This window comes from Castor canadensis, chromosome 11, assembly GCF_047511655.1.
Source record: "Castor canadensis chromosome 11, mCasCan1.hap1v2, whole genome shotgun sequence".
In the NCBI taxonomy this organism is placed as follows: Eukaryota; Metazoa; Chordata; class Mammalia; order Rodentia; family Castoridae; genus Castor; species Castor canadensis.
Genome location: NC_133396.1, coordinates 16,940,084 through 16,964,386, shown reverse-complemented (window position 1 = coordinate 16,964,386; position 24,303 = coordinate 16,940,084). Strand labels below are relative to the sequence as shown.

Genomic DNA, 24,303 nt, shown 5'->3' with positions numbered 1-24,303 from the left:
TTGCTGTGTATCCCAGGCTGACTTTGAACATGTGGTCCTCCTGCCCCAGAGTTCCAAGTGCTAGGATTACTGGCCACCATACCTGGCATAAGATTAGTTTTTTAAATATTGATGTGTGTGTGTGTGTGTGTGGTACTAGGGGTGTAACTCAGGACCTTGAGCTTGCTAGGCAAGCTCTCTACCACTGAATCACATCCCTAGCCCTTGAGGTGGGATTTTTGATTCCTGATTTGTAGATGCGGAAAGGGAGGCCTGAGATAGGAAGTGAAGTGCCCAAAGTCTCAGAGTGAGCTAGATAACCTGGGGACACAGGAGCTTCTACTCCAGGCCCACTGCTCCATCTACTCTGCAGAGACCGAGTGCTGGCCGAAGGAGGCTCCAGAGAGCCAGTGAAAGATCTGTGGGGCAGAGGTGGGCTGAGGTTGTTCCATAAACTTGGGCTTGCTTACAGCTGGGGGAAGACTGAAAGGAGGGAGGATGCCAGAGTAGAAGGTGGCTTCTGGGAGCTGGGAGAACCTGGAGGAGAGTCTTCACTTCACTCCTTCCAGCCCCCTACCTTATTCTAGTCAGAGTGTGACCTTCCCAGGAGGGGTAGAGTTTACAGAGCTCTGAGCTCAGGGGACCCTCTGCTGGCCACACCTGCTACTGCAGCTCTTAAGTGTGAGGTCTGAGCACTGCTCAGGCCTTGCAGAGGCTGTCTGGGTTAGGCTGCCTCTGGCTGATGGCTCCCTGAAGGAGCTCTGGGTCTTTGCCTAATCCTTGCTCTGGGCACCTCCTCCCTGGAAAGAAGCCCAGCTGACCAAAGTGGCAGGGGTGCTACTTAAGTCAGTTGTCAAGGTCCCTTTCCCATCCCTACCACACCAGCTTCCACTGGGTCTGGGGTGGGGGTTGCTCTGGGCACTTGTGGGTTGCCATGGCACCAGGTGTGTTCTGGTACCACCTCTCCTGGAGAGCACTGTCTTGGGAGAGAGACCCTGTTCCAGTAGGGAAGAGTCTGTGGGCTGGCTCTTACTACAGCTTATTTCCTTCCATACTTCCATCCATCTGACCATGGTTTCAGGAGGCTGCCTTGGGGTATACAGGGAGGGACTCCTACCTCCCTGGCCATGGCATCTCTACCACTGTGATCAGATTTTGGGGAGGTAGATCCCCAAAATCCTCAGGTTTGGGGGATTGTAGATCCCTCAACGACAGGGGTGAATTGTGGGCACTGACCAATGAGAGACCCTGTTGTGCTGAGCAGGAGGCGGATCTGAGACGGACAGTGGAGGAGAGCAGCCGCATCCAGAGGGGCTACGGGCATTACTTTGACCTCAGCCTGGTCAATAGCAACCTGGAGAGGACCTTCCGCGAACTCCAGGCCGCCATGGAGAAGCTGCGGACCGAGCCCCAGTGGGTGCCTGTCAGCTGGGTGTACTGAGCCTCTTCATCTGGACCTCGTTCTCCACTGGGTTGTAACTCACAACCTGAATCCATCCCCTTCCCTACCTGTGACCCCCAGCCACAATCTTCAGCCACATCTCTGGCTTTCCCTGGGTAGCTGCTCCCAGCAGGCCCTAAGCTGGCTTCAGCGCAGAGGTGCGCACTGCCAGGGAGGCGGGTATTCATGGGGCACCTCTGTGCTCAGGTGCTGCCCGCTCCCAAGTCCATTGGCCACCAGATGTCCCTCTGTAAGGGACAGGCTGTTCCCAGGAGTATGTCAGAGTCACAGCCCCCCCCCCCCAATAATGCTTAGTCCAGATGAGCAAAGCTGTTTGAGGACCCCATGGTCAGTAGGTACTCAACCCTCTGCCCCTGTCCCCAGCCACCTTTCTCATCTGGACAGGCCACTCCAACCCCATTCCCAGGCTCCCACCTCTTACCCCTAGGAGCAGGCCTTGGGCTGTTCCCATATGGCCAGGGGAGTACATGGCCCACTGGCAGCCAGGTAGAGCTGGGCAGTGGTGCCAGCCTGGGCCATCTGGAGGTTGGAGGAGCCAAACCATGAGCCAGTTGCCACACGTGGGCAGCAGACCCCCCCACAACGCACGTAGCTTCTCACTGCCGAAGTCTCTCCACAGACTTCTCCCATGTGCCCCTGGCAGGTCAGCCCTGTTCCCCAAAGGCCAAGGCTGGCAGGTGTGAAGGGTTGGAATGCTGAGCCCCGTGCTCAGGTTCCATGGCCCATGGTGGGGACACATTGTTCTCCCTGTCCATGAGCTTTGTCTACTTCAGCCTCCCTGGCCAGGTCCAGGGGGCCCACTTGCATCAGGGTCCAGGTGTTGAGGGGATCTGTGAGCACCAGCTTGGATACTGAGGGCACACTCTGGCAGCCTCCTGCACCACCCCAGGGGGCACCACTGACACTCCACACTGGGCAGCCTGAGGCCCTGCCTGCTGTGGTGCTGGTCTGTGTTTCTGGCCCCAGTGTGGGTATGTGTCAGGCTTGCTTTTTAGAAAGGGAGGTAAAGGGTTGTTTTATTTCACAGGTTACTCTTTGGGGCCTATTTATTTGGGCTCCCTATCAGCCCCCATTTCTAGCAAGACCCTTATCTCGGCCTCCATGTCTTTGGCCCTCCCCAGATGTCTTCCTCCACTCTTACTGTCCTCTAACCTAAAGGCCGCCCTCCAGTCCTGGGGAAAAACAGTTTTGTAAAATAGGAGAATCCCTTTTAAGGAAAGAATCCTGTCCTAGACATCCCCCAGGCCCTTCCTAAGGTGAGCCTGACCTCACAGGACCTCGAGGACTCCTGATCCCCATTGTCCTGTTCTTCTGAGTGTCCAATTTTCGCTGCAGTGTCAGCCAAAGCTGGCCCCTGAACCACTGTGCCCATTTCCTAGGGAAGGGGAGGGAGAATAAACAGAATATTTATTACAAATGTTAGAATATATTTATTATATTAGGAATCTCATTTGCATAGGATGTGCAAGTGGGATGCAGAGGTCAAGTCTGCTCCTGTCTCATTTGTATAGGCATCTTTATTTTATTTACCCTGGTGTCAGTGTTCTTATCCTTGGTTCAGCACTCCTTCCACAGGGAGTGGAAGGAAAGCGGGATACTTTCCTGCCTGCTTGAGGCCATGGAGTTATTTACCAGTTCCCACCTCTCCTGAGATACTTGTGAAGGCTTGTGGCATGCTGTGCCAGCCCTTTCTGTGGATCTCCAGTGCTGTGGCAGTCCCCACACCTGATCCCAAGAGGCAGGACCTGGCCTGTCCACTCTGAACAGCTTCCTCCCTTCCCTGCTGAGTCTGCTCCATGCACCTGTCTGATGGGAGCAGAGGCTGGGAGTGTCCTGGGCTCATCTGGCATAGGGCTGGGTTGGAACAGGTGTGTGCCATGAAGCTAGCTGTGGGACTGTTCTCTTGCCTCCCACTGTGGACTCTTGTATTTGGGGAACATCAGGAGAATGAGGACACACCCCTTATGTACCACACTCAGCTGCAGCCCAGTTCTTCCTTTCTTTCCCCCTCTCTGCCATCCAATCTCGAGTTTTATCTCCGGTTTTCTTTCTTTTCCTTTGATTAAATGTGAAAGCAAATACTCTGGGCTCTGTGTGTGGTTTGGGTTGAGTGGATTGCTTTTGGAGAAGGTGAGGGTGGGGAGCACAGCACAGATGACCCTAGAATGGAAGGTGGAATGACATGGCTAGTGTTCTGTAATGTCCCTGTCCACCCCCTCCATATTCTCCGTCCATCCCTAGTGGACACACTTTTAAATGTGTGCCTGGGGGCCTGAGAGCATTCAGGGAGCCAAAGGATTCAGACTCTATGGCTAATCCAAGTGGCTCCTCCTGGAACTTGTATGGCCTTCAGCAGGTTCTGTGACCAATCTGGGCCTCAGGTTTATCCTTTATAAAGGTGCCATGGGCTCTCCCAGTGATAAGCTAGGATTAGTCACAGGTGCTCAATACTGGGGTCAATAGATGACATCAAAATGTCATCCCATTGCCAGCACTGTTAAAGAAAGAAGGAAAGAAAGAAAGAAAAATGGCAGTGTCATTCAGATGCCACCACAGATGAGTGTGGGCAAATTTGTCAGTGTTAGGGGTCAGTACTCCTTCCTACCTGGAGTTCTTCACAGAGCTCCTTCAGTGACACGGCAGATTCTCACCAGGGGCTTAGGCTGTCCCTGTCTCTGCCATGGTCAATGAAGTGGACCCAGCCCTCTTCATTGCATTGGCCCAAAGCACCAGGCACGCAGGGATGAGCAAGGAGCGGAGGACCCACTTGGCTGGTGATTTGGGGCAGAGTAGGGGCTTACATCAACACCTCACAGCTTGAAGGAAATGTAGCACTGATTATGACACTCCTCTTCTGAAGTGCCTCCTACCCTTCCCAGCACAAAGAATTTCTTCCTGGTCAATTTTTTCATTTTGGGTGCCCATCTGCCAGTTTGTTGCTGGGCCCTCTCCCTTTCTTGTATTCCTGATGACTCCCATCTCCTGGGGCACCCTTGCAAACTCAATATTTCTCTACCTAGCAACTCTGCGTTCTCTCATATTTCTGTCCTAATCCAGTGGTTCTCAGCTCTGGTTGTACGTAAGAATCACCTGGGCTGTTAAAATACAGATGATTACCTGAACCTCATTCCACATCAGTTAAATCAGAAGTGCAGGAGTGGCTAACTATTGTAACAAGCCCATCTCAGCAACTTCATACTTACTATTATTATTAAGTAGAGATTGAACCCTGGGCCTCAGGCTTGCTAGATAAGTTCTCTACCCGTTGAGTTATGCTCTTTTTATTTTGTTTTCCTCTGGCTGTCCTTGAACCGCGATCCTCCCGTCTTTGACTCCCAAGTAGCTGGGATTACAGGCATGAGCCACCATGTCCAGCTTTATTATTCATGTTTTGTGACACTTGTCATCTTTAGTGAGTATGAGTGTCATTGAAGAGGAGTAGAATGTAGAACACTGCTGGCTGATCTTATGGGCTAGCCCTGTCTGCCCACTTCCCCAGGTTAGAACCTAGTCACCTGGCCCAGGTGACTAAGGCTGAGAAATGCAGCCTTCCTTTGTGCTCAGGAAGAGGAAACAGGATCACATCTCTGTGGGCCTGAGAGTGGAGGCTGGGAAGTGGTTTGTATTAAAAGCTCCCCAAGTGATTCAGATGAATAACCAAGTTTGCAGGCCACTGTTTGTCCATTTTTGCCATCCCCTTGCGATACAGGAAATTTCTTTTAATCTCCAGTTGACACTGAGGTATTTTTGTAAATAAAGACAGTTGAATTTCTAAAAGGAATTCTGTTCCCAGTTTGTTTTGGTTTATAAAATTCCTTTCCTGCAGTAACGTGGTTAGTTCAGCAGAATGACTCCTTACCATGTTGTACTTGGGACTCTATGGAGGTGAAGGTTTTGTCTGTTGTTCTATAAAAAGTTGATTGATGGAGTTGGGAGTAGACCCTAGGCCTCCTGGCTCCCGGTCTGAGGCTGCTCCCCCCCCCCGCCAGAGATGGATTGACTGGCTTGCGGGGTTGTGTGTGTGTTTGGAGAAGAAGGCAATTTTGGGTCAGGAACATGGGGCAAGAAGGGGAGTCATGCTGGGTGCTGGTGGCTCAGGCCTGTAATCCTAGTTACTCAGGAGGCAGAGATCAGGAGATCTGTTGTTCTAGGCAAATAGTTCAGGCAAGTAGTTCACAAGACCTTATCTTTAAAACACTCAGTACAAAAAAAGGGCTGGTGGAGTGGCTCAAGTGGTAGAGTGCCTGTCTAGCAAGTGTGAGGCCCTGAGTTCAAGTCCCAGTGCCACCAAAAAAAAAAAAAGGGTGGGGGAGTCATAAGGGAGAGTATGGGATACTTTGTCACCTCCAGATTCAGCTCTTCAAGAGATCTATGCTTCCTAGCTGCTTGAAGGCACCAGTGGTCTACAGCTTACCTGGGAGTCCCCCATTGGCCCTACCTCCTTGAGGCTGGGTTTGGTGGGGACCAAAGACCTCTGGGAGAAACAGAGACAGTCCACACAAGGAACAATGGCAGAAGCTATCTAACTTATTCCAATCCAATTGCCATTTATTACAGCTTTAATTATTTAGAGATTTTTATGCTTTATGCGACTTGATTTCCACACATATTCTAAAGCTATAGTAACCAAGACAGTATGGTTTTGGCATAAAGATAAATAGTTCAGTAGATCAAAGGAGAAGAATCTAGAATAAATCCACACTAGTACGAAGGACTGATTTCAGAGAAATACAGTGACAATTCAGCAGAGGAAGGATAGTACATTTTTTTCAACAAAAGGTGCTGGAACAGTTGGAGATCTGTGCACAAACTTGAAAAAGAATAATCTTAGTCACATCTTCACATGTATGAAAATTAACTAAAGGTCAATCATAGTTCTTAATGTAAAACCATACACTATTAAACTTCTAGAAGAAAATATGCGAGAATATCTTTGTGCTCTTGAATTACACCAAGATTTCTCAGGTACAACACCAAAACCAAAACCATGATCTATAGAAGAAAATAAAATTGACAAATTGAACACCATCAAAAGTTGAAGCTTCTGCTCCCCGAAAGTTGTTATAAGAATGGATAGGCCACACAGTGGGAGAACATATTCAAAAAAATCTTATTTCATAGGGTTACTTCCAGAATACGTAAAGCTCAAAATTCAATAAAAATAGGCAAATGATTTGAATAAAAATTTCAACAAAGAAGATGTGTGGATGGCAAATGTATACATGAAGAGATGACCAAGGCCATTGGTCATGGGGAAAATATAGATTAAAGCTATAGTTTTGGGCCACTTTATATGCTTAGTAGAATAGTTATAGGGTAGACTCCGGTGCCAGTGATGATGTGGAGGAAGCAGAATTCTCTCCCAGCCCCTGAGAGACACAGCCCATGACCTGGACCTTGCTTCAAGTGCTGCCCTAAGCTACACCCGCAGCCCATGACCTAGGTAATCTTCTCCTAAGTATTTACTCAAGACAAGTGACAGCACCCAGAGACTTGAACCTGGGTGTTTAGTAACTCTATTTGTGATAGCCCAAAACGGAAGCAATGGAAATTTCCATCAACTGGTGAGTCGGGGCGAGAGTGGGAAGGTGCAAGTCTACAAAGAGTAGAAGAAAACTTTTGGGATGAGGGATACGATTTGGGGTGAGGGATATGGTCCCTAGCTTGATGAACTGTCTTACAAATGTCTATGTATGTAAAACTTAGCAAATAGTATACTCTAAACATGTACAATTTGTTGTATTCCAGCCATACCTTAATAAACTACTAAAATAGTAATGAATGATAATGTTCAGATTGCGCCAAAAAAAAAAAAAAAGAAAAAGAAAAGACAGAAGTAAAAACTGGAAGTAATGGCTTGGAAGACAAGGGGAGTGCTGGGAGTTCACAGGGACCCAGTGTCGTGTGAGGAGAGATTAGGGAATAGACTGGTGCAAGCAGCTCTCGGTGTCCATGGTTCTGCACCCCTGGTCTAAATAATCTCAAATCAGCCAACTGCAAATCAAAGTGTGGAGAAAATAATCAAAGCGTGTACCGAACATGTACAGACTTTCTTCTTACTGCCTAAGCTATATCGTGTAACAAACATTTAGGTCTTACAGCTTGCAGCACGTGGGAGGCTGTGTACAGGTAGGTGCAGGCACTGTGTCGTCTTCAGAAGGGACTTAGCATGGGTGGAGTTTGATGTCCACAGGAGTACTGGAAGCAATCCCTCATGGTGGTACTGAGTACCAAGGGATGACTATTACTGTAGTCTTTTTAAGGACCCAAGAATTTGAAGGTTAGAAGTAGAGGGTATAGCTGCCATACTATAGAAGGAGAAAGAATGGTATAAGAAAATGAACAATGATACAAATAAAATTTAATTTTAAAAAGGCAAAGGGAAAAGTAAGAAAGGGTCATAGATGGGAAGAGGGTGTTGCCTTTGCACCAAACCTGGGGGCCCCAGCCTCAGACCCAGCCCTGAGCTGCCAGCACTGACTCACTGTCACAGCTTCACAGTGTCACAGTCAGAGCCTGCTTCCTTCCTGCTGGGGAGACCCCTGAAAGCTCATCACATCCCCTTCACATCTTAATGGCTTTCTGCCTTCCCCACTGGGCTTCTTTTCCCCCTACATGTCTCTTCCTCATCTGCCTTCTCAAAGATTTTGCAAAATCTCTTCTTGAAGGAACTCAACAGATTAGAATCACAGCACCCAATTTTCCTCAGAGGTCAGGAAGAGAAGGAGGGTCTCAAATCAGTACTTCCTGTCCCTTTCAGTGTCAACATGTTTCTTTAAAGAAACAAAAGGAGAGAGGGAGGGCATTGGTCACTGGCCTAATTAATTTCATTCTGTCTGGGTCTATTGATTGATTGATCGATGGCACTGAGGTTTGAATTCAGGGCCTTGGACTTGCTAGGTAAGCACTTTATCCCTTGAGCTGTGCCTCCTGCCTTTTTTTGCTTTAGTTAGTTTTCAGGTAGGGGCTTGTGCTTTTTCCTAGGGCCAGACTTTGACTAAGATTCTCCTACCTACACCTCCTGTGTAGTTGAGATCATGGGTGTGAGCTACATCAGCTTTTTTTGTTAAGATGGGGTTCTCGTTAACTTTTTAAGCAGGTTGGCTTCGAACTATCATCCTCCTGATCTCTGCCTCCTGAATAGTTGGGATTTCAGCCTGAGCTACCACACCTGGCTCTCTGGCTCTATTTTTTGCTCCTTTAACTTATTCCTCCTGAGTCTCCTGCAGTTATCTTGGATTCCTGAGACAGACCTGTGTGATAAACATCCTTATAATAAGGTTGGGAGGATCAACACTCAAGGCCAGCCTGGGCAAAATGTTAGTGAGACCCCAGCTCAATCAATAAACCTAGTGTGGTGGTACATGCCTGTGATCCCAGCTATTTGGGAGGTCATAGGGAGGAGGATTGTGGTCTGAGGCCAGCCCAGGTAAAAATGCAAGATCCTACCTGAAAAATAACTAAAGCAAAGAAGAGCTGGGTGTGTGACTTAAGTGATAGAGTGCCTGTCTAGCAAGTATGAGGTCCCTGAGTTCAAATCCCAGTACCTCCACAAACATACAAACATCCCTAGGATAAGGGATAGAAACTACCCCAAGCAACAGCAATAACAACTTTGCCAGAACCTCTTGCAGAATCAGAACTAAAGGGCTGAGGGTGTAACTCAAGTGCCAGGACAGCTGCTTAGAAGCACAAGGTCCTGGGGTCAAGCCCCAGTATTGCAACCCCCCCTCAAAAAAAAAAACAACCCCAGAACTGAGATAACAATTAGACCACAGACCTGGCAAAGATCAACGGTTGTGCACGCCTACTCCCTTCTTTGCCTCCCTTTTCTATAAAATCTCAAAGTTCCTATAAACTCCTTGAAGATGGACTTGGGGGTCACTGACTCCTTTATCTGTGCTCCCCAATTTATGACCAAATTGATGAAATCTTCTTTCTCTGCCTTTCATCCCTTCTTTGATGGCATATTGGGACAGTGGTCAAACCTCATCTCTTGGGACTTTGGTTTTAGGGCTTTTACCTCTAATAACAGGATGTTGGATAGTTTAGGCATCACTGTTATATTTAATTTTTCCCCCAGTTTTTTTCTGAAGTTTACTTCTCAGTCAAAGCACCACCACTGGCGACCCTTTCTCTTACTTACTGCAGTCTTTCTTTTGAGTCAATTGTTCAGAAGTTCATACATGTACAAAAGATTGCAGACCTGAGTATCTCGGTGCACAGATACAAACCAAGGTGTGGCAAGGTGTAGGTGTGGGTGTCAGGGAGTGGTTTTTTGTGAGGGAGGCCTGGCCATCCTGGTGGCATGGTGGCAGTTGGGGAGTGTCTAGGAAGGATGCCCAAGTGTCTGCCAAGTCCTCACAGAATCCCAGGGATGCCCAGCCCAGGGAGCCTAAGAGAAGTTCTGCCTCACTAAAGATGCTAGTTCACTTAGTTGGAACGTGATCAAGGTGTGGGTGGGGAATGGCTTAAAAGACCTCCTCATGGTCCCCAGGAAGCCCTGGTCATGGTGGGTGACAGGTCAGGAGGACGGGAGTTCTTTCCTTCCAGGCAGTGGCTGCTGAGGGGTTTTCAAGAGGGAAGTCTGCTTTGGGGTCTGAGACCACTTACTGCTCCCTATCTCCCCAACATCTGACCACAAATAGTGCCCAGGACCCCCAGAGCTCAGATCTGGGGGCTCCCTTCCCCCTGAGGTCAGGTCTTACATATCTGGCCCAACCTCAGGGACAGGTGCAGAAATACAGGTAGAAAGGCCCTGACAAGAGGGAAATTGGTGCTGCCACTCAGAGAGCTGGTCAGCAATGGGTAAGAACACACTCAGTGGTAGAGTGCTTGCTTAGCATGTGGGAGGTCCTGAGTTCGAACCCAGTGCCACACGCACAAAAAGTTCTTCTGACCTGACACTTTCACACATGCAATCTTTCTTAAAGAGATATCCAAATGCAGAGAATGCCCTGTGCAAAGATTCACCATGCTGTTACTTATCATACAAGAATACAAGCAAGCAGAGCGCCAGTGGCTCACTCCTGGAATCCTAGCTACAGGAGGCAAACATCAGGAGGATTGCTTTCAAGGCCAGCCCAGGCAAATAGTTTGTGACACCCTATGTCGAAAAAACCCAATGCAAAACAGGGCTGGTGGAGTGGCTCAAGTGATAGGACACCTGCCTAGCAACTGAGAAGTCTTGAGTTCAAACCCCAGCACCATCAAAAAAAAAAAAATAGAGAATACAAGCAAATTAAATCTCTAATGATAATCAGTTAAATAAATCGAGGCACACTGATATGAAATATTATGCAGCTGATAAACTTTATAAAGGTTTGTAAAACATGGAGAAATGCTTCTGATCAGTAACTAATGGGAAAGTCAGCACACAAAGTTTCATATACAAAGCAGTTAATTACTCTGTTAGAAGGACATCACAAAGTTTGTGGAGGACAAAATTGGGAAATGTAGCGGAATGCGATCTGCAATCATGGTTGTCTCCGGGTAGCCATGAGATTGTGGGTGACTTTTTTTCTTTCTTCTTGGTTTCTCTCCCCACGTGTCTTACTTTTGTATATTGAGCGCCATCTCCCCACTTCATTTTCTAAAAGAAAATGAATAAAGAGAAAAAATCATTCTGCCACTCTACCCCTTCCTCTTCTTCTGGACTCAAGGTCATCTTCGGTCCCCTCTCTCCCTCTTAGACATCCACTGCGCTCTGGCTTCCCACTCCTGTCAGTCACCAGGACCCACAGAACGTTAACCCTTTCTGGACCAGGAAGAAGCCAAGCTTATCTGGACCAGGAAGAAGTCACGCTTATCTCCAGCATCCTTCCAAAGTCAGAAATCCGGCCCTGCTGTCCTTGGTGATCATTTTTAGCACATGCCAGACCAGGAAGGCCCCAGGAAACCCCTGCCGGGTCATGGTGTCAAAGATAAAGCAGCCCCTCTAGGGAGCCCCTACACTCCAAATGCAGACTCTAAGCTGAAAGAGGCTACTCTGAGGGCCTATCAGGCCACTTGTCCTCAAACTCAGGTGTAAGAATCGCTGACACTCATGTCAGAAACAGAGTCCTGGGCCCAGCCCCAGAGATGGTTTCCGAGGGCCCAGTGGGACCCAGGAATCCCTGGAAGATTTTAACCATCTTCCTGAAGGGCTGGGATGCCAGTGGTCCCTGTGTGTCCCCTCCTCAGCAACAGATGCAGGAGAATTCCAGGGAGGGAGTGGGAGGCAGGACCTGTAGCTGGGGACTCAGGTCCAAGAGACTTTGGATACAAACGGAGCCCAGATCTGCTGAGCCCTGCCTAGCCTTGGAAGGTCCACAGCCACGGGTCCTGCCCAGAGAAGGGAACATGCTGGGGAGGCCCAGCCTCCAGAGGGAACTATGAGGCCACCACCCGGGACTCAGGCCCCTGAAGAAGGAAGTCTGGGGAGGAGGAGCAGAGCCCTGGAGTGTGACCAGATGAACCCTGAGGCTGTGGCAGAGTTAATGCAAATACAGCCAGTCAGCTTCACGCACCAGGCTGGGGAGGAGGGCGTTTGTGCAGCTACACGGAGATGAACGCTGAGGAGCCCAGTTCCTCCTCAGACATCTGCGGGGGAGGCCCCATGATCGTGCTTTCCTCTGGGGCCGCTAAAGGGGTGTCCTCTTCTGCGGTAGTCTGGAAGGACAACAGTGGAGGTTGAAGACGGAGCCTGGGGTTGGGGTCTCCAGGTAGCTGCTTCTAACAGGTGCTGTCTGTGGGGCTGTGGGAACTGACAGTGTCTTCTCAGAGACCCCCGGTTTTGGTTCACATCCCCTCCCTGGGGAGAACACCCTGCTGCTCTCAAGCCAGGTCCTAAGCACTACTGTGAGAACCCTGCCAGCCTCGAGTTCATTTTCTTTTCTTTTTTTAAAAGACTGAGTCACACTAAGTATCCCAGGCTGGCTTGGGACTCACTATGTAGCCCAAGCTGGCCTTGACCTTGCAATCCTTCCACCTAATTCCCCACCCCCACCCCACTTCTGGGATTATAGAAATGCAGCACCTCCCCCTGCTCAACCTGGGATTCCTAGCTCTTTGGAGTTTTTTGGTGGTACTGGAGTTTTGAATGATGTAGGGCCTCAAACTCTTGCTAGGCAAGCACTGTATCACTTGAGCCACACCACCAGCCCTTTTTGGCTTTGGTTTTCAGGGAGGCTCTCGTGCTCTTCCCAGGAGTGGGCTTCAGACTGTAACCCTCCTACCTGAGACCTCCCTCAAAGCTGGGACTACAGACGTGTACCACCATGCCTGGCTTACTTGTCGAGAGGGGATTTTGCTAACATTTTGCCCAGGATAGCCTTGAACCATGATCCTCAAGGGTAGCTGGGATTATAGGCATAAACCACCCTGTCCTCGGATATATAAATAGCTCACTCCCAACTAGCTATTTAAGGCTTTTCTGGACAGGAAAAAAGAGGATATGAAGGACAGGATGCAGAGGGAAGAGCCCTCCCTCCTTTCCTCCGTTATGAAGGTGGAGTCAGGCTAAGTGGAGGCAGCCCCGGGGCCCTCCTGTCCTCACCTGGTTTAGGCACTGGATGTTCGTGTAGGGGCCAGCAGCACACTCCCGAGGCCCAGCAGGCCCTGCAAGGTTGATCACGACGTCCTCAGGGGCACAGCCGTTCCCCAGCGTCTGTAAGAGAGACTTACTGATCAGAACAACCCGTTCTTGGCAGCAGGGATGGTCTTGGAGCTAAGCCCGACGGGGAGGAGGAAGGGGCGAGGACAAACACAGTTCTGTGCAGCTCTGCTGCTTCCTACACCTCAGGGTGACCTTGGAGCAGCTCACTCTTGGAAGGTCAGTTTCCTCAGCTGTAAAATGGGGATACAGATTTTTTTCCCACAGGGTCACAATAAATATTCAGATAACATCTTGTTACCCAGCAAATGAGAACTTCTGGAATGACTGGCTTGTTTTCAGTATGCTTTTTGTATTCTTTTAAGCAGGAAGGACAGGCTAGCTGTATGTTCTTTGTGAGGGGCCCAGAGATGGCAGAGCTGGACAAAGATTCACCAAAAAACTAACAGCATAGGAAACATTCTGTTTGCATCCCACGGTTAGGGACCAAGGGTGTTTTTTTTCCTCCAGAATCTACAGGGCCAGACCTGGGTCGTGGACTTGTCTCCATTCCTCTGACACTTGCACTTCAATGTGGAGGGGTGCAAGGAGTACAGGGCTGGGCAGAGTACAGACCTCAGGGCATTGTCCAGTTCTTCCTCTTTCAGGCTGGGTCACTGTGGACAAGTAATTGCCCTCTCTGGCCTCTGTTTCTTTTCTTTTCTTTTTTTGGTGGGACTGGGATTTGAACTCAGGGCTTCGCACTTGCAAAGCAAGCACTCTACTGCTTGAGCCACGCCTCCATTCCATTTTGCTCTGGTTATTTTGAAAATGGGGGTGTCGTGAATTATTTGACCAGCTGGCCTCAAACCACAATCCTCTGGATCTCAGCCTCCCGAGTAGCTAGGATTACAGGTGTGAGCAACTGCACTCAGAAGACCTCTATTTCTTTGTCTGTAAATGGGAGAAGCAATAATTTCTGGCTTTCTAGAAGTTGGGATTTAAGGTCATAGGTAAAGCTTGAGACCTACAGCTCCAGAGAGAACAGATGAAAAAGGAGGACGGTCCCCTTCACAAAGCTTCTCCGGGGACAAGAGTGCTGGCATGACCCCTAGCACTGCCCTCTGAGTTGTCACCCCTCTTGGGCTCTCCTGCAGGACAAGTAAACACCCCCTTCCTTCTCTGATCTGAATGTGGACTAAGAAAACCCTCAACCCCTTCAATTCCGCTCCAGTCTAAGAACTACAGGAAGCCAAAAGTGACATAAAGCAGAAAAGCAAACGCCCTCAGCTGGCCAAGTTTAAGGGGCTCTTGTCTCTGACCTTCACAGGGTGCCCTGTTCTATCCTTTCCCTGAAAGGAACCACCCTTCCGAGCCCCTCTGTTCACTGGCCCTGGGCCTTTTCCTGTTCCCTCCCACCTCTGTAGTGGCCTGGGACAGGTGCCTCAGACAGAAGTCCAGAACAGCCCTGTCCTTGGTGGTGGGACACGGTGGGGGGGAACCCATGGCTGACTGGGACCATAAGTTGACCCCACACGCCAGCCCTCTCCTGGTGAGCCAAGGCTCAGGAGGTGGGTCTCTCAAGGTAGCCAGTGGAAGCCAAAGCCCTTCCACCTCCATGACTTTTTCCCCACTCCCCTTGGCCACCTTTGGCCCTGTCCAACTTCCTGACACAACAGCAGCTGCTTCCTAAGTCACAGAAGAGCCCTTCCCACCCCTACCCTCTGGAGGGATCAGCCCTGAGGCTTTTGTCCTCACTGGCGCCAGGAAAGAAGGGGATGGTAGCACCCCTTTCCTGGTCTCGGGTTTGGGGGAATCAGAGTGGAGACGCCTCAGTAAACAGCTTGAGGGGAGGGCGTGGGGCGAGGCAGGTGGGGCTTCTGTTTCCTGAAGCAGATTCTTCAGCCTCCATGGAAGGGCTGGCCTGGCACAGCACCTCTGTTCCTGCAGAGGTCAGGGAAGGGTCCTAGGGCGGGCAGCCTAGGGCAGGTTCCCCTCGCTGGAAGATGGCCACATGGACCCCCATTCCCTCTGCCCCCATTCTTAGAGCACCACCCTCAGTGTGGATCCAAGGGAGCCATGCCAGGGTGGTCCCAGAGCCAAGGAAGGCTCAGAAAAAACATCGAATGTTCTGGAAAGAGGAGAGACGGGGCTAGGAAACCTGTGTCCCACTGTCCACTTGGGCCATGGTCTGCTGCATGACCTTGAGCAACACCTTTATGCCTCAGTTGCTTCTTTTGTAAATCCATATTTGTCACACTCTGGTGTACTGTCAGAGTTCCCAGCGGGGGTTCTGAGGGATCTGTTGGGACTGGAATGTGGGAGAGAGGACATTTTTAATGGTTTCCTGACCCCCAGCTACGGCAGGTGAGAGGGATTTGCTGTGAACTTAGAGGAAGGCTGGACCAGGTGGTCTCAAAAGGCTTCCGCTGGACCCAGTGCGGATGTCCTCTGATTCTACATGGGATGGGAAGAGGTGCCGGGCCTGGGGGACAGGTACTCAGTGTGGCTCCTGCCTGGCATTTGATAGGATTTAGGGGTGTTGATGGGCACTCTGTCCAGCTCACACCCTGAAGGGTCATCTCAGACCCCTGCCTCTGAGTCACATATGGAGGACCAGGCAAGGCCCACGAGTCCAACCTCCATCCTGTGGGGTTGAGCTTGGGTTTCAGTCACCGCGTCCTTACCGAGGCTGGGAGGTGGACCTTCTCGTTCCTCTGTGTTCCCATGGCCAGCTGAGCTAAAAGAGACGCAGAAGGAGCACTCTGAGGCTAGGAGCAACCAGGAGTGGCCTAAGCTGCTCCCATACCTGCTAGCATCAACCTCCCAGCAGATGCAACAGGAGCCCCTTTCTTCCTAGCGCCTAGGGAAGAAGCTGGCCTTTGGAGATCAAGTCGTCTCCCATGAGCTAGAAAGCAGCTGAAGAACTAGTCTGTGTGTGAAGGTCATTGCTTCTCAGACCTTAATGTTTTTTTGTTGTTTGCTGGATTTTGAAACAGGATCTTGATATGCAGCCTAGGCTGGCCTTGAACTCATGATCCTCCTTCCTCAGCCTCCTGAGTGCTGGGAATTTCAGTTGTGTATCACCGCACCCAGTTTGTAGCTTGGATTTTAAGTGTCCTACAAGGGATCATGTAGTGGAGACTTGAGTCCACCAGTTTAGTGCTATTGGGAAGTGGAGGTGCCCAGTCCCCTCCTCATTTCATTTGCTTCCTGGCCAGGAAGTGAATGGTTTTGCTCCCACCATGGTGTACTGCCTTACCACAGGCCCAAAGGAACAGGGTAAAGTGATCATGGACTGAAACCTCCAAAAGTATGAGCCAAAATGAACCTTTTCTCTGTATAAATTGACTGTCTCAAGTATTTGTTAGAGCAAGGGAAAGTTGATTAACACAAGGACCGCTGGATGTTTTCTTAAATGCAGATTCTGATTCAACAGGTTGGGGGTGCGGCCTGAGACTGCATTTCCAGCAGGCTATAGCAGATACCACTGCTGCTAGCTGGGGACCAAAATTTAAGAGGTGGTGTGCTAAGTGGCTCTGAGGTTGTGACAGGAGTGCTCCCATCCTGTGTGTTCCCTCCTGGACTCCTCTAAGGGGATCTGGAGATGTGGGCAAAGCCAAGATTTCTTCCGGGAGGGGGTGTCACACAGGGAGGGGACAGGAAGCAGGTCCAGGACACCCTCAGGGTCACCTTCCCTGGGATGCCGCTGCAGACATCTTCCTGGCTGTACCACTTCCTATCTCTACAAACCACTCTGTTACCTCAGTTTCCTCCTCCCTAAAATGGGGGCACTCCGTAGTGCTAAGGAAGTTAAAGAAGATAAGTGCTGTAAGCTACTGAGCTGTGCTTGGCACGTGGTACCTCTTATTACCATTTTTCCCCTTAATTCTCTTGTATTGTGCCATCCAGCATAGGAGCCATGAACCACATAAATGGCTATTGAGCCCTGGAATGTGATTACTTCAAGTACTACCAGGTAGCAGGTATGGTAACTCATGCCTGTAATCTCAGCCCTCGGGAGGTATAGGCTGGAGGATTGAGGGTTTGAGGCTAGCCTTAAGCTACACAGGGACACCCTGTCTCAAAAAAACAAAACCCAAACAATGCTCCCCCCAAATACAACTAATAGCAGGTTCCAAAATCAACATGAAAAGATGGATGTAGGATTACTTTTTTTGGGTTGTTTTGAGACAGTGTCTCACTATGCTGCCTAGACTGGTTCTCAAACTCCTGAGCTCAAGCAATTCTCCTGCCTCAGTCTCCCAAGAAGCTGGGATCAGAGGCACGTGCCACCATATCCAGCTTTCCTTAGTATTGTAATACTGATTTCATGTTGAACTGATAACACTTTGGATACGCTAAGCTAAATAAAATATATTATTAAAATTAACTTCACTGGTTTTTACTTTTTTCATGTGACTACTATAAAGCTTTAAATTACAGGTATGACCTGTATTTCTGTTGACATATATCTGTCATTTGAGGAAACTGAGGCTCACAGTAGTTAGGTGCATTGTGTGAGGCCACACAGCTAAAATGTGGCAGAATTGGGATTTGAACCCAAGCCTATGAAAGGGACTGAGAACCTCTAGAGACTCAGCAGGGTGTAGAATTACAGTGTCTATCTTGCTCAGGCTCGGATACATTGTCCCTGGCCAATCCCTATGCAAGGAGCTGGGCCTGTGGATAGGACATGGACATGCTGGAACAGACACAGAAGTGACTGATGGGCTTGGACAGACAGGAGGAAGCTGAGAGCCCCTCATTCTCCCACTTCCTGTTAGAGTTGCTTATTGTAATGTTGACTGCCTTGTGGTTCCCTCAGAAGGGAGTGGCAGGGCTGGAATGCCCATATCTCAGATAGACACATGGAGGCCCGCAGGTCTCTGTGAGCCTCCGCCCTCCTCCTACCCACCTGGCTCACCTTTCTTTTTCCTCCGGAGCATGTGGCTGCCGAGGGCAATCAGACATGTGGCCAGCAGAAGGGACAAGAGCACCAGGACTGGGGTCAACATTCGGACCAGTGGGATGGACACCCTGGGGGAGACAGAAGGAGCCTGGGGGCTGTCACCAGATAAGCCATCTAAGTGCTTGGGGCATTTACTGAGTAAACCAACCTCTAGTATGAAATTCAATTCAAGATGACAAAGACTGGCAGGGCATGTCCTGCCATTGGCCCTTGACAAACCCAGAGGCCAGGCTGCCTGGGCTCAAACTCTGGCTCTGCCACTTTCTGATCAGGTGACCTTGGGCAAGTGACTTAATTTCCCAGGTGCCAATTTTGTCCTTTGTAAAGCAGTGTCATGAGGACCAAATGAGTTGGGATGTGTAAAAGGTTTAGAACAGCTCCTGACACATCAGGAAGTGTGTTAATGTTAAACTCCTGTGTCACTAAATAGGAGGGGCCAATTTCACACACAGGAGAAGCTGTCACTTAAAGAAATGCAAGGACTTGCTGGATGTGGGGAGGCGCCACTGTCCTGTCTCTGGGTCCATGTCACTGGCAGGGCATTCTGATTCTGAGTGGTCTCCCAAGGAGATCAGAGGGCATCCGGGACCACAGCCTCAGTCAGCCCATTGGTGTGCGCTCTGTTTGGGGTGGCAAGGACCCCTGGGCCCCATTGCCAATCCCATGAGATACTTGGAGCCAGATCTGAACCTGGTAGCATGTCAGGAACCGAGGGCAACTGTAACTCCAGGACCCCTCCTTCAGTCTGGGACTCCAGTGGGTAGAGAAAAATGTGTGGAGGGAAGGAAGTTTCCATATTCTCACACATGGCATTAAGCTCAGTGCCCAGTATATAAGCAAACGCTACAGAACTGGGGTGCTGATCATGTGGCTGGGGCAGGGAGAAAGGTGGGTTCTGGGGTCAGGATGGGCCCTTCACCTCAGGTAGGCCTGTGTGTCCAGGGCAACAGGACTCCTGTAGTGTAGGATGTGCACTGCTCAAAGACCCCTGTAGGAGGGTGGGGCTGAAACCTGCCCTCTCTGCTGAAGGCTGAGACCATGACAAAAACTGTGTCTGTTTGGAGGAAACGGTCTTACTGGCTCAAAGGCATCTTATGATTTATTAATGGTTAAGGGTGACCTTGTTCATTTGGACTCACCTGGGCTTGGAGCTGCCACTGCTGGGGACAGGACTGGTGTCCTCTGTTATGGTGGAGTCCAGCTGGATGGCTGGGCGGAAGCTCCCTGCATGGGGAGAGTTCGTTGTGTGAGGAGAGGTCTCTGTATATGGAGAGATTCCTTTGTGGGCAGAGGTTCCTGCAGGACGTTTGGGGGCCACCCCTGTGGACAGAGGGGCCTTGGTCCCTGTCTTCCCCTGCTTGGCTGTGGTGATTGTCGTGTGGAGATCGGAAGAAGCTACAAGTCCAAAAGGAATACCTCAACACCTCCCCTGACTGTTGAGCCCCAGCCTCCCCAGACTCACCCTTGGTCTCTCAATTTTAGCGTCCCTGGGACCAATTTCTCAGAACAGCCTCAACTAAAATACACCCCTATAAACAAATAGAGGCCTGAGGAAGCCGTTTTGAGTAAGGAGACCACCGATAGGGCTTATCTGTGTAGTTTCCAGCCTCTTTTTGTGCCCACAGCTTGTCACATTCTTGTCCCCACCTCCAAGACCCAGTTTAGAACCACCTTGCTCCCCTCCCGCCCCCAGTTCTGATCGGTTGTCCCTTCCTCTCTCAGTGGAAGGGCAACTTCTGTCACCATCACCTATGCCTAAGTAAGGCCTTGACCTCTTTCAACAGCCTGGAGTCTCGGCAAGGCAGGGCGGCAGACATGAGTCCAGAGGTCAGGGCCTAAGGCCAGCCTTTTCCGGCTCACTCCCACACCCTGGATGGAGCAGGCAGTACCCTAACTCCCTAGGTTTTACTTCCTCAGCTGGGCAGTGTGACTCCCAGGCTTGCTGGGGTCACCTGGCTGGTGATACAGCTCAGTGGAAATAGGGCCTTGTGTCTGGTGCCAGTAGGCACTCACTGGATGTTTCCTGAAGTAGGGGAGGAGGAGAGACAGAAAAGTCAGTCACTCACTCAATTCTGGGAGCTCAGTGTGCCAAGATTTTGCCTTGGGCTGCAGGCTCCTTGTAGTAGTAAAAGGCTGGAAGGAGGGAGTAGGGGAGGGAAGGCAGCAGGGACCAGTGGTATTGGCACTGTCGTTTTTTCCTATAGGAAATGGAAAGGTTGTTCTCAGGGGAGGTACGAGCCACGGGGACAACCACGTGTCCTTCCTTGGCAGCCATGGGCAGCCTTCCGTCCTCCACCTCTGCATTGTTCTATTCTCTTCCCAGCTAGTCAGATGTCATGGCTGGCAGATTCCAGCTGATCCTGGGTCTATCCATCCTACCTGCAGTCCCTTTGGTTTCCTGCTACCTTGGACCTCAGACCTTTGGCCCTCAACTGCCCATCTGTCTGCTCTTTCCATGCCACCCTTGGCATTTATGTTTTTTCTTTCTAAGACACACATGGACCCTATCACACCTCATTTTAGAACAGTCATTGGCTCCATCATACGTGAGGTAAATTTCAACATCTGGAACATGCTTTCATGGTTTTTGAAACTCAGACTGCAAACCAGTTTGTCAGCATCCCTCCTTCCCCACACAGTGCCCCAGCCAGAGTTGCCATCTAGTCCTGATGACAGGTACCTCCTGCCCTTTGCTGTGTCTGACATGTCGTTCCTCTGCCTGCAATGCCTTTCCTTTCCATCTCTCCTGACACACTTCTTTCTGTCCTTTAAAAGTCAACTCCCCCGTGATACGGAGGGCAGACAACCCCTTTTCCTTTGCGTTCACCTCCAGGGGAGCAAATACTCAATTACACCGAAATTACTTCTCTGCTGGGTTGCCCACAGGGGCAGCCTCCTCCAGAACAAATGGTCTGTCCTCTGTGCCCAGTGCTGAACAGGTTGTTAAACCATTTGTGGCTAGAAAATGGCCAGGCAGTAGCATTTACACCAGGGAAATAGGCAAACACTACAAGTCAGTGTCCAATCTGCTGTTAGACATCTACCAGCACAGCACTGCCATCAGCCTTCATCTTCAATATCCTGACTGTCATCAGAGAGAGGCAGCAAGGTCAGATTCAGGAGGCTAACACGTGTATCACACATAGATAAGTGACTATATAAATGAAGATAAGTATCAAACACAGGAGAACCCAAATATAGGTAAAATTTGTCACAACTAGGTAAAGACGAGGTCTGAATACTGAAAAGAATTGGAAGAGATGGGAGAATATTGTTGTAAATAATAGAGAACAGGTTCACTTTCTTTTTTCCAGTTTTGGGGATGGAACCCAGAGCCTCCCATGTGCTAGGTAACTGCTCTATCACTGAGCTGTAGCCTTAGTCTTATCAGTGTGGTTTTGATACTGCTGTTATTATTCAGTGAGCTTAACTTCATTTCCCCGAGAGCCATGGATGACAGAGATTCATGGTTGGAAGGATGGGCCTGGGCTTGAGACAGGGAAACAACAGAACGAAAGCTGACAATGACCTGTGTTTGACTCTTGATTCTACCACCTCCTACATCGGGCAAATCACTGAGTGTCTTGGAGCCTCAGTGCCCCATCTGTGAAATGGGGATATGAAGACCTCCCTTGCTCTCACACTGACAGGCAGACCTGGCTGCCCTCTGCCCTGGGCCTTTTCTGGCTTCTTTTTGCTTAGCTCTGCAAGTCCAGGTGGGATTTCCAGTACCCAGTAGTTGCTTCATCCTAGTGCTCCAGCTGCCCAAGTGCCCTCCCCCCCAGCTTAAGAGGCCCCTCTTTCAGGCACCCTACCTAGTTCCCAGGCACCCCTAGCACCTGACCCTGGACTGCAAGATTTGGGGAAGAGGAAGCCAAGAGAGGGTGCTGAGGGCGAGGCCAGCACGGCCATGGTGTCAGTGACACTGTTAGCTGGGACTGGGAGTCAGCAATGGCTGACTCAACCTCAGAAGACCTGAGGAATATCTTGGTCCCTGTGTGTGTGTGTGTGTGTGTGTGTGTGTGTGTGTGTGTGTGTGTGTCTGTGTGTCTTCTTATTCCCTTAGCTGTCTGTCTCGTCCCTAACTGCGTTCCATCCTGCTCGGCCATGTGCTAGTGCTGTGACTTGGGCAGCAAGAGTGAAAGAGCAGCTGAGATCCAGCTGGCACTCACTACTGCAGCCCCAACATTGCTCAGTTCCTGACCCCAGTGACTTCACGAGTCCTCGAGATGCCTGTGAGGTGGGAAGGTGTGGGGGGAACTGGATCCATGGATGATATCCTGGTATCCCTCTTTCTTCCCCTCTTGTCTCCTGTGCCCCAGGCAGGAGAAGGAGAGACATTTGTCACCTGGAAAAACTATCAGAGAGATCAGAGACGTTTCATCGAGACCCAGCATGTTGACCCCACACCAGTACTTCCCGGCGTCCTGTAGGGTGAGGTGCCTCATGGTCACGGTGAGCGCCAGCTCTTGGGGACTGTCACGGATGGACACCCTACCCTGCGTCACCTCCTGGTCGCCTTTTGTGTAGATGGTGCCAGTGCAGCGTGAGAACAGGATCCCGCCCTGCCTGCACCAGTACTTCATGTGCTTCCTCAGCTCCTCCCCATAGGTACACTTCACCGAGACCGTTTCACCTTCGTGGCCGCTGATCTCCTTGGGGCCCTTCAGGGCGTCATAACCTGAAACCACAGCAGAAATGGAGGTGGGAGTTCCCCAGATCCAAGCAAGCACCAGGGTCAAGATCCACAGTTTCCATTTTTATAAGGAGGAAGAAAGGCTTTCCTGTCCGCCCTTCTGGGGCGGCCTGGTAAGAACCAGTATTCTTTCCTCCTTGGGGGAACCTTGGGGGCTGGGCTGTTGCTCTCTCCCCAAATCTCGCATATTGGGGTGGGGTTGGGACTCTACATTCAGATAGCTGGAAGTTTTAGCCCCAGCATTATTATTTAGTAGCTGTGCCACCTTGGGAAAGTTGCTTGACCTGTCTGGGCCTCTGAGTTTTCTTATTTATAGATGATAATATTCTGTTTCATTGCATTTAAGAGGCTACCATAGGTACACCACTCCATAATTTTATATACCACTAGGGAAAAACACTGCCAACTGAACAATTAACAGTAGTTCAAAGATGCATCTGGATTTTAGATGTTAAGAACTGGGATGTAGCTCAGTGATAGAGTGTTTGCCTAGCAGGTGCAAAGCCCTGGGTTCCATCACACACACACACACACACACACACACACACACACACACACACACACACCAAAAACCAAACCAAACTCAACCAAAAACAGAAAAGCAAGCCTGTGAATAGAGAGTCATCAAATGTCTGCTGGGTTTAACAGAGCAGCCAGACAGGGATGTCTTCTCTGTCTCCAGGCTGGGCACAGAGCAATAGCAGGGAAGTGAGATCAGAAAGACCACACTCCTCTTACGGCTACGCAGGGGCTGGAGGCCATGGGTCTGGGAAGACACTGGTTCTGAGTCCAGAAACTGTGAGGATTGGTGGGCTGGAGTGGAGTATGGAAGCATGAGGCGCTCATGTTATGGGCGAAACACAATGTTAGCTCAGGAGAGAGGTCCTCTCTGCAGACCCCATGGGTGGACTGAGGCAAGAGCCCTGTGACCCTCCCACCGCCTGCTCCCTCCTCACCTGGGAGCACCAGGCAGCCCCACAGCAGGACCAAAGGCCACATGGTGGGTCTGAACACCGTGGAGCAGAGTCCAGCAGCTGTGAGCTCCTCTCTGGGACTTGGCGGGCTGTAGCTTCCTGCAGAAGCACCAGATCAGGTCTAGGAAGGGAGGGGAGGGGCACGCGCGTCACCCTTCTGTAAGTCCAGTCTGGGAGGTGCCTCAGCCCCTTCCTTAGCCTCCCACACCAAACCTGTGACTGACTTTCCCAGCCTGCAAACCCACACAAGCAAGTGCTTCTCCAAACTTCTGCCCTTCACAGGCTCTTAACTGTGGTCCAGACACCCTGTGGTCTTGGGTGGGAAAAAAAATTAAAATGTTTAGCTTTTTCTTTTATTAGAAGTGTAGTATTAACAGAACGGTAACTGTTATTAAAAAGAGAATCACAGACCCCGGCACATCCAGAAATGTTATTCTATTCCTAACTGCTTGGAAACTTACTAGTTCTTAGAGCTGCCACAGGAGATGGCTATTAGAGCAATTAATAAGCAGGCCCCGCTGGCTCATGCCTATAATCCTAGCTATTCAGGAGGCAGAGATCAGCAAGATTGTGGTTTGAGGGCAAAAAGTTTGCGAGTCCTTATCTCGAAAAAACCCATCACAAAAAAGGGCTGGTGGAGTGGCTCAA

At 50.1% G+C, this 24,303-nt stretch overlaps 2 protein-coding genes across 36 annotated transcripts in view; one reads left to right on the top strand and one right to left on the bottom strand.

Moving 5' to 3' along the window:
- Mpp2 (MAGUK p55 scaffold protein 2) overlaps window positions 1-7,219 on the top strand; it is a 31,663-nt gene extending 24,444 nt beyond the window's left edge. For 6 of the 7 annotated variants that reach the window (XM_020180425.2, XM_074045534.1, XM_074045532.1 and 3 more), the window contains one exon: window positions 1,244-7,219. In XM_020180425.2, coding sequence (XP_020036014.1) covers window positions 1,244-1,420 — 177 coding nt within the window. In that variant the 3' untranslated portion in view covers window positions 1,421-7,219. The remainder of the gene's footprint in view (window positions 1-1,243) is intronic. The other variant, XR_012438509.1, reaches the window with a different exon arrangement.
- Window positions 7,220-10,734: 3,515 nt separating this feature from the next.
- Cd300lg (CD300 molecule like family member g) lies at window positions 10,735-23,795 on the bottom strand. 29 transcript variants are annotated; one of them, XM_074045507.1, is made up of 9 exons: window positions 23,638-23,795; window positions 22,334-22,666; window positions 20,052-20,183; window positions 19,125-19,380; window positions 17,932-18,080; window positions 15,701-15,753; window positions 12,978-13,088; window positions 11,950-12,091; window positions 10,895-11,033 (listed from the first exon to the last, which is right to left on the bottom strand). In XM_074045507.1, the coding sequence occupies exons 1-8, from the start codon at window positions 23,678-23,680 to the stop codon at window positions 11,978-11,980; spliced, it is 1,191 nt and encodes a 396-aa protein (XP_073901608.1). In that variant the 5' UTR covers window positions 23,681-23,795; the 3' UTR covers window positions 10,895-11,033; window positions 11,950-11,977. The 29 variants fall into 29 exon arrangements, 27 of the variants coding, with proteins under 27 accessions (XP_073901606.1, XP_073901607.1, XP_020036019.1 ...); XM_074045527.1 differs by having other exon boundaries at window positions 17,941-18,080; XM_074045529.1 differs by having other exon boundaries at window positions 17,941-18,053; window positions 19,125-19,209.
- Between the last annotated feature and the right edge of the window lie 508 nt (window positions 23,796-24,303).

Coding starts and splice junctions, on each gene's coding strand:
- Cd300lg (XM_074045505.1), bottom strand. CDS start 23,680: ATGTGGCCTTTGGTCCTGCTGTGGGGCTGCCTGGTGCTCCCAG. Junction 15,754..17,931: donor GAAAAAGAAAGGTGAGCCAG/GTGGGTAGGAGG, acceptor CGTCTCTTTTAG/CTCAGCTGGCCATGGGAACA. Junction 11,034..12,977: donor ACATCCAGTGCCTAAACCAG/GTGAGGACAGGA, acceptor ATTTTCTTTTAG/AAAATGAAGTGGGGAGATGG.